This window comes from Ixodes scapularis, unplaced genomic scaffold (genome assembly GCF_016920785.2).
Source record: "Ixodes scapularis isolate PalLabHiFi unplaced genomic scaffold, ASM1692078v2 PGA_scaffold7__128_contigs__length_106722199, whole genome shotgun sequence".
Classification (NCBI taxonomy): domain Eukaryota; kingdom Metazoa; phylum Arthropoda; class Arachnida; order Ixodida; family Ixodidae; genus Ixodes; species Ixodes scapularis.
Window position 1 is genome coordinate 93,606,032 of NW_024609882.1, and position 9,571 is coordinate 93,615,602.

Consider the following 9,571-nt stretch of genomic DNA (forward strand, 5'->3'; position numbering starts at 1 on the left):
AGATCCATTTCGCGTTGTTTTATTACAAGATTATATCTTGATTTCTTTGTTCCTAGTTTCACAGACAGAACGAAATCGCTTTTCTCGTGTGGTGTCACGGTGGGAAGACAGAAATCAATCAGAGTACCGAAATTCGACGCTCGTGCTCGTTCTATAGCGCTTCTAAAAACCGTGCGATAACGGCTGTGCAACGTCAACAATGCATAAACTGCCGTTACTTGTACTCGTATTGCATCGTGAGGGAACGACTATGACTGGGTAAACAGAAATAGGAAGAATGGGTGCGTGTGATTTGTTGAAGTTCGAATCAACAAATCGAGCTTCAACGAATGCTATAGTATTGCATTCACTCAACCAGCTATATGAGTTTTCAGATCCTTCCAAGTATGCGATTCGTGTTCTGCCAGTGGTACCTCAGTTAGATTAAAAAGCAAAATCCACGTTAAAAAAAAAAAAAAAAAAAAGATTACGGTGACTCGAGTTGCTCCCGCGCCGAATCATGTTTCACGTAAGCGTAATTTTTGGGTTCGATGCACGACGAGGGGTCTTCAATCATAAAAATATTTTGATTACGATTATTTGCGGCGCTTAAAATTTGAAAGCCAAGCAGTGAAGACGATGGTGTTCTTATAAATATTATATACATTTTATTTTACACTGTTTGAATACGCTGCCGTCGTTATGTCCTTGAATTATTGGCTAGCTTGTGGCCGACAGGGAAGTCTTGCAGGACCATTATGATAGGACCTACACTAAACCTGCCGCGCTTCGAAAAATGTTAGTCCAATGCATACCAGCTTGTTCAAGGCGGACGGAGCGTTACGCATCCGGCAAAGCGCCACCCCCGATGTCATAAAGCGTCGGTGGCCTCTGCACTCTTCAGGCGCGCCTTCGCCACCTGCTCCACAAAGAAAAGCCTCCAGGAGGAAATCAAGGTCGTTACATCGGATCTCCGCAAGAACGGCTACCCTAAATGGTTTATTCTTCGAATACTCGAGAAATCAAGGCATCCACCTCTAAGGCGCAGCAGTCCCCCTTCCAACCGCGTCTGTGTCCCCTACATTAGCCGCACCAGCGAGACCCTTTCCCGCGTCCTCGGTCGCTACGGGATTGCGGTGACTCATAAGCCCGAGTCGACGATCGGTCATCGCCTCCCTCTCCCGAAGGATCGGCCCCCCAAAGAAAGGGCCCAAGGCTTGGTCTACCGCATACCATGCAAGGATTGCCCGGCCTCATACGTTGGCGAAAGCAAGAACTTCGCAGAGAGGCTTACGCGGCACAAATATGATGTCCGGAAGAAGGATGTGGAGGCGGGCGCCCTCGCGGAGCACGCAGAAGAGGCCGGCCACACCGTCGACTTCGAGGGAAGCACCGTGCTGGCCTTGGAGAGGAATTGGCGAAAGCGGCTCTTTGTTGAGTCCTGGTTTATCCAGCACACAAAGGGGAACGTGAATCGTTCTTCGGGCTCCCTGCCCACCAGCTACGCCTCGGGACTGCGTGACGTGAGTGAAGCCCCCTACATCCGTATGTGCATTTAGGCGACACGTGTTCTTTTCTTTTCGTCACTCCCCGTGAACAAGGGACCGAACTGGTCCCGAAACGTCGGGTAAATGTTTATTAAACTTTTGGTTAGAGTCACTATTTTTCGCTTCATGTCTACTCCTAACCAGGCAGAGGGCTGCCGAACGTTTACATTCAGGCATTAAATCGCTGCCCGCGACGTTTTTTCTTTTTTATTTTTCTTTTATTTTTTTTTTTTTTTTTTGTGCAGCGAGATAATCTTTAGTCAAGCAGCACGCTTCCTCTACGGCGGGTTATGCCGGATTAACGGAGGCGTCTCCTAATCCATTCTCCGTGTTGGCCCCTCGGGGGAGGGCGGTGAAGGAAGGAAAGGAGGGCAGGAGAGGAGGAAACGCAAAAAAAAGTGGAAAGAGCGAACTTTATTTTCGGCTTCAACCTCAAAACCCGCCCGCTCCGTGGGAGTACCGGAAAGAGAAATCTTGGCAGAAGGAGAGGAAGCGAAGAAAGTGTACGCGATCCCCCTTGTCCTGCGGGACCAGGTACATCGGGCAAACGGGGCGATGCCTCAACGACCGACTCCGAGAACATCAAATGGACGCCGAAAGAGCTGCTTCGGAGTCCAAGCACCCGATCGTCATTCACGGGAGAAAATGTCTCGGTTGCGCTCCTAATTTATGTAATAACAAAACGGCTTGACATAACAAAAATAACAATTTAATTAAACGTTGCGCCTCCAATGCGGGAGGCATCTTCATTAGAGCACAGAGCGAGTGAGAGTCGCACAAAAAAGTTCGGCTATTTAGGCATAAAGTTTGTGTACACGTCCGGCAGGGGGCCACGGTTCTTGTTTACCAGCGATGAATCACTTCCGCATTTGTCATTCTGGATGAACCAAGATTCCAGCAGCTTCCTCGGTCCCCACCTTATATCTCTCGCCAAGGTCGATGCCTTCCCAAAGTCAAATTGGTGTCCTGACGTCCATGCGTGGTCGACGAGTTCGGACTTGAAGCGGGTGGCGTTCGTGGAATTGGCGACATCCCATGCGTGTTCTTTTAGTCTTGTTATTCTTTTTCGTCCCGTCTCTCCAATGTAGGAAGCGTCACATTCCTTGCAGTGCACCTGGTAGATCACGCCCCTTTCTGCCTCTGGCGGGGTCGGGTCTTTTGGCATGGAGATAACATTGACAATAGACCGATACCACCAAGCGAACTGCGCAGGCGCGCGCATTTCGGAAGTATTGCCGCCGCCATGCTTCTTGTAGTCATCGCTCTCCGACTTCCCGGCTGAAAAGGGCTCATGTGGGCGTACATCATACTTTGGGAAGCCCTGGTGTTAGCTTGGATTCTCCTGCATATCAGTACTTTATAAGATCGTGTTGTGTGTAATGTCTTACTTTGTCATCAGGCGCAAAAAAAAGTTTCAGTCGTCTTATCGCTTTAGAATCGCTTTGTCGTCTGCTTCGTCGTTGTCCGCTTCTTCGCCTTCGTGAACGCGCGTGAACCTACTGCGTTCACGCTGTGGTTTTACTGCAACAGCGGCAAAACAACGAGGCCCCTTCTCCCTCGAGCAGTCCGGGTGCTCCTACGTCTCAATAAACTTGGAAGCAAGTGAATATCTACCTCAACGTGAAAGAGCACAAAATTCGAGGGACCATCGGCTCAGTGTAGCACCGCGGAACAGCGTCAAACGTGTCGGTGAAACACTGAGCTATCTTGTGCGCAGGCTTGGGCATAACTTTTATTCGACAATGAAGTAAGACGAGCTCAATACACATTCTCGGAGAGCAATAGTTTTCTAAAACTCGTTCTATTCTGGTTGAGAGCCTTTGCGACAGGGTACATATGAACTGCGGGGGGAAGCGTGCACACAAAGAAACGATCTGCAAAAAGAATCTGCCTGACGAGCCGTAACAACTCGCATTTGTCAGAATGAAACGTAACCATGAGAGATGCCTGAGAACTTCGGGTAGAGATGAGCTCTTGTGTACAGTTTCTATTCAATTTTATTTGGTTTGCTCAAGCTCCGAACGGTAAGAGCTGACCGACGGGGAATGCTTTATTCCGCTGTGTCGATTGGTGTTAATACAGAATGGATCAGTAACGCCAGCAAAATCAGATTGTGGCATAATAGCCCACTAAAAAAATTAAGTCTGATATTGAAAAAGTCGTTTTATTTCAAATTATGTATATATACATACCGAGAATCGCTGCTCTTTCTTCGGTGATTGTACTGATCTTTTGAAGCAAAGTTGTGCTCAAAACATGTCGTATCAATAACAGTTGTAACCATCAAAATGCATCAACCAAACATTGTATTAAAAACGGTCGCCGCAAGGCAGTGTGGAAGTTCCGATATATCGCTACGGAGCGAGTGCTCTGAAAGATTCCAACGTACGGAACACCTTGGTACGCCCTACTACGTCTCATGCCCTGAGTAAGCTTACACTCTTTAGTTATCGTGCAATGGGGTGAATATAAATTATGAATCAAATAACGAAACAAATCTAAAAACGCTTTTTCCTGCCGCTCTTCTACCGCTCTCTTTACCTGTTTTAGACACTTTTTTCGTGGGCTGCTTTCTTCCGGGAAGACATAAAATCCGATACCTTTTTGCCTGGTGCTGTTATTGTAGCACCTTGACACAGAACGGGTGAAGACGCCCATTAAAAACCGTGAGTAAACGGCCGACTAAAAGTTTCGTGCTAACCTGAAAATTCCCAAACGCCGGACGTACAACGCGCCTTGACGCGGCCAGAAAACTGGGGAGAACTACAGGTACCAGAATGCACCGCGGCAGCGGTGGCGTCGTGCAACTCCTTGTGAGATCGGTCTATTGTTCTTTCGTACCCCCAACGGCCTAAGGGCGCGTCCCAATGCCTCCGGGATGCACACGACGTCACGTGTTCGTTCGGCTCGATCCGGGCGCCGACGGGACATTTGTTTCTTAACGCGATTGACAAACCAGTTGCGGTAGTTACGTTTTTTCGAAGCCTCCCGCACATGGCTAAGTTCTTGAATGCTAAGTGTTGACTTAGATGGGACAGTTTCTGAACGCTGAAGTAACGATCTTACTACTGAGGTTTTGTGTTGAGTAGGGTGATGAGAGTGGTAGTCAAGAAAGTTTTGTCTGTCACATGGTTTACGATATACGGATGTCTTCATCTTAAAAAAACGTTCACTAGTTCTATGGACAGGTACATCTAAACACGGCAAGGTACTATCGGTTTCATGTTCGCAGGTGAACTGAATTGAGGGGTGGACACTATTCAAATTGCGGTGAAAATCAGTTACGTTCTCTCTGTTAACCATTACAAAAGTGTCATCGACATAGCGACGGTAGAACTTCACGGGGAAATCAATGCCAGACATTACCTTTCCTCAACATATTCCATGACGAGATTCGAGACGGTTACGGAAACTGAACTCCCCATAGGGCATCCGCTGACCTGATGATATATGTCCCCATTAAAACTATGATTACACTGGTTGAGATAAAAACTCAAAATAGTATAACGTCTTCAACAAGGAGGGTTGTACGAGTGGACAACGACTGGTCTGCCAATAACCGGTCACGGGCGACATCAACCGCCAGGGCGTTGGGGACATTCGTAAATAATGAAATCACATCAAAAGATACCATAGCCTCGTGCGGTAGCAGGGTCTGAGCGCGTATAAGTTCAACAAAGTCATGGCAATTCCGGACGCTAAACTCATTTTTTCTTGTAAGAGGGCTCAGAATCATAACCAGATATTTGGAAAGGCTGTAAGTGGATGAACTAATAAAAGATACAATCGGGCGTAGGGGGCAACCCGGTTTGTGAATTTTGGGGAGTCTATACATCTTGGGTGTCGCGGCGTCGAAGGAGAAGAGACGACGGTATATGTCGTCACTGATGCGTCCTTTCTTTTTCAGCTCTCGAGGGTGGTCAACAACTCTCTTTCGGACTTAGCAGCGGGATCTCTTGATAGCCTCACGAAATAGTGACTGTCGTTTATAACTTCATACATCTTCTTCATGTAGTCATCCCTATCAAGCACAACGGTTCTTTTTCCTTTGTCGGCCCTTAAAATCATGATGGAGCTGTCTGACTTCAACTCATTAAGAGCAATGCGTTCTTGTTGACCGACAAACAAATGTCCCATCGGCACCTGGATCGAGCCGAACGAACACGTTACGTTAAAGGTTTCGGAGGCATAGGGACGCGGCCTTAGGCCGTTGGGGGTACGAACTGTATACAAACCCTACAGAACAATCGCCAATGTTATCTCCAAGCCAAAAGACCCGACCCCGCCAGAGGCAGAAAGGGTCGTGATCTACCAGGTACAGTGCAAGGAATGTGACTCTTCCTACATTGGAGCGACGGGATGAAAAAGAAAAACAAGACTAAAAGAACACGCACGGGATCGCCGCCCGCTTCAAGTCCGAACTCGTCGACCACGCATGGACGTCAGGGCACCAATTTGACATTGACAAGGCATCGACCTTGGAGGGGGATAAAAAATGGGAACCGAGGAAGCTGCTGGAATCTTGGTTCATTCAGAACGACAAACGCGGAAGTGATTCATTGCTGGTAAACAGGAACCGTGGCCCCCTGCCGGACGTGCACACAAACTTTATGCCTAAATAACCGAACTTTTTTGTGCGACTCTCACTCGCTCTGCGCTCTGCTGAAGATGCCTCCCGCACGGGAGGCGAAACGTTTAATTAAATTGCTATTTTTGTTATGTCAAGCCGTTTTTGTTATTACATTTATCACGTCTTCGCCCGGCTTCTGGAGTATTTTTGCGCTCCTAATTTCACCGGCACGACAGCCATGGGAGGCCACTGCGAGCAAATGGGGAGAGAAATAATTGAGGCCTATCGGATGGCGACAAGCCCGGAAAACATAACCACCGCGTCCATTTCGCTCTCAAGAAAGGAGATTATCTTTCTGAGGCCCTTAAAGGGCCCATGAAACGATTTTTGGGTTGGGATAAATCATTTTAGATTGGGATTTTACTAATAGCACATCGTTCAGTGGACCAAAAGAAAAAAGGTAGAAAGTCAAAAGCCTAACTTTCAGTGCGAAAATTTGAAAACAGAGCGGACTATTTCGCACCTCCTCCCCTTCGCAACCTCTCTGCCTTTTTACTGTGATACATCCGCGGTCCCAAAAGCGCGTTATCGGGTCCAAACTGACGTCACACGCAACCGGACCTCACTTATTCCCTTCACACCTAAGCTGACATTGTGGTGGAAGCTACGCGCTTGCCGGACCAATCAGCCGCCTCCCTTTCATCACCTGACTTCATTCTCTGCAGCCACATTTGCCACGCTCACGTGGCAAGTGTGGCTGGCCCAACGAGCACGTAGCTTCAACAGCACTGTCAGCTTCGGAATGAACGGGGTGGGGAAAGCAACTTTTGTCTGAATTTTGAGCGACGGGCTAATCTTTTAGGGGGAGAATGGATGTGTCCGGATTACACAAACGAGAGTGCGAGCAAGAGGGGACTCCCCCTTTTCGTCTCCTTTAAAGGGATACTGAACTGTGAAATCGGGTCGACGTTTTTGGTCTTAATCGCAAGAATGGCACGTCATTTAATTTTTACTGGCGCTGGTAAAGCGAAAATACCACGTAAATTTTAATAAACCGGAAAATAAGCATTTTAAGGTGCCCCTGGTGAGCGTCTCCGGAACCTCGCTTCGTGACGTCAAAGACCTCAGAGACCTCGCGCAGCTGCCTCAGCAGACGCGAAAAATCACAACTTTGTTGGTTTGCTGTCACCTGTGACCTGCCGCCACTGCCGCGTTTACCTCGAGCTCGGTGGCGTGGTTATGGCGACACGTGCGTGCGCCAAGAGCGGCAGCAGCAGCAGCAGTAGCTGCAGCGGGAGCGACGCAGTACCGTCGGATGAGGAGCGCGAGCACCTGCCAGCGAAGAGGCGTAAGGTGCTGCCTTACGCCTGCGACCCGTCCGCGACGTCGGACAGTAATGAAACTTCAACGGAGCCAGCAGCGGAGTCCTCGCCAGACGCTCTGCCGCGAAGTGACAGGCGGCGGCTACTCAACGCACGCTGGTAAGAACACGCGCACATGGCGCAGCGTATGTCTTGCATAGGCCCGGGAGAGCGATTGTTTTGGGGTTGCGCGAAGTTGACTTGCAGCCTCGAAGAACCGATTGTTTTGGGGTTGCGCGAAGTTGACTTGTAGCCTCGAAGAACCGATGATAAATGGGGTTTTATATACAGGGTGTCACAAAAGAAAATTTACACGGTCTTTTTTACCGCAAAAATAAACTGGGCATTGCCGAACGCTCATTCTTCGCCCAAAGGTAGAGCTAGAGGTCACAACCAGATGCCAAAGTTTCAGCCCAATCCGACAACTTAATCAAAAGTTATAAGTGATTTTCTGAAAATTTCAATGGGAAAATGGAGCCCATTTTCGCCCGTTTTCGGTTTCTGGTGCCATAGAGCCCCATGTGTTGGAAAATTCAGTCGGCCGCCATTTTCCCATTGAAATTTTCAGAAAATCACTTATAACTTTTGATTAATTTATCGGATTGGGCTGAAACTCTGGGATCTGGTTGTGACCTCTAGCTCTACCTTTGGGCGGAGAATGAGCGTTCGGCGATGCCTAGTTTATTTTTGCGGTAAAAAAGACCGTGTAAATTTTCTTTTGTGACACCCTGTATTATGTTATCAGGTGTACTAGTGACTGACATGCTCTTGGTATCGCCGAGCGGCGGCGAGTAAGCTCCAACCTGAACTTATCGGCTCCATCGTTTGGTCTACAGAAAGATGCGCCTCCTTTTGCTAGAAACTGTCAGTGCTAAGGCAGGGGCTACCCGTGCACCTGTCCCGCGAAGGCGCGTTAGAAATTGAAGATGCATCAGCTGCGTGCGGGCTTGAACCTGCACGTAGTGCCGATACACCGTCGAAGTACTCAGTGCGCGCTGTACGTTTTTTTTTGTTGTTTTTTTTTTTTTATTATGCACGTGTTTGCGCAATGCTGGGCCCCAGGTTGGGCACTCAGGCCTTTGTGGCATGGGCAGCACTGCTTTTTTGCGGCCCTCTATGCCTGGGTCAAAGATTCCGGATAATGAATAAAGTATTACTATATTATTATACGCAAAAATGTAGCTGCTGTATAGTGACTGCATCGTGGTTGTGGATACTCCCAAAAGGCATTTGAGGCTTGAGCAATGTTTGGGTGACACAATTGGATTGAGAAAAGAAAGAGGCAAAGTGTGTAGCCACACCAGTGCCCACACAGCATTACAGAAATGTTGACATATGCACTAATTCATGTTTCTACCTTTGGGAAACAGGTGCTGCTGCGAATCCCGGTGTGGCACCATGTCCACACCAGTGGAAAGTGTGTGCTGCAAGGAGCAGTGCAAGGTCAAAGAGAAGGCTGGGAGCCTTCCCTGCATCACGGCACACAGGCTCTTCGAGCTGTACTGCCTGGACAGGGATATCCTGGACCTAGAGTACAGGAAGCTGAGAGTCTGCCGGCCTCTCAGCACAAGAAACATAAAGGAGATAAATGCGTATGTACAGTGAAACTAAATTGCTATACTTTTTTACTATCATGTGCACCGCTTTGTAAATAAAGGGAGGATGCAAAGCGAGATTTGCATTAGATGAACCAGAGGGTAGTGCCTCAATGTTGGCAATTGAAGTTTCCGACACAGGCAGGTTTTTATTGGTGGCCTGAAAAACATACCCAAAATTTAGAAGCAAACCATTCATTACATGCTTGCTCGCTCGAATATGCATGTTTTAATGAAACTACAGCTTGTGGCGTCTTGCTGCTGGCCATCGAACTAAAAACAATGAATGCCTTCTAGTTCCACGTGGATACCTGGCAGTGTAACTAAATAACTTTATTATGTTATCATTGCAGTAAGTACAGGTACACGGCATACTGCCAATTTGTTTGGTGGATACACGGAAGGCTCGGAAAGGAGAACCGGGTCACCTTGCCCAGCTGCGTGGTGACCAGGGTCCGCAAAGAGTTCCCCGCCCCGAACCCTGCAGACTACACGGGCTTCAAGCAGTCAAAGTGCTGA

The 9,571-nt window shown here is 48.2% G+C and overlaps 1 protein-coding gene across 1 annotated transcript; it reads left to right on the forward strand.

Annotated features, from left to right (window-relative positions):
• Window positions 1-8,855: 8,855 nt before the first annotated feature.
• Window positions 8,856-9,571, forward strand: LOC115311441 (P2X purinoceptor 7-like). The gene is made up of 2 exons (XM_029970109.2): window positions 8,856-9,049; window positions 9,406-9,571. The coding sequence occupies exons 1-2, from the start codon at window positions 8,856-8,858 to the stop codon at window positions 9,569-9,571; spliced, it is 360 nt and encodes a 119-aa protein (XP_029825969.2).

Coding starts and splice junctions, on each gene's coding strand:
- LOC115311441 (XM_029970109.2), top strand. CDS start 8,856: ATGTCCACACCAGTGGAAAGTGTGTGCTGCAAGGAGCAGTGCAAGGTC. Junction 9,050..9,405: donor AACATAAAGGAGATAAATGC/GTATGTACAGTG, acceptor TTATCATTGCAG/TAAGTACAGGTACACGGCAT.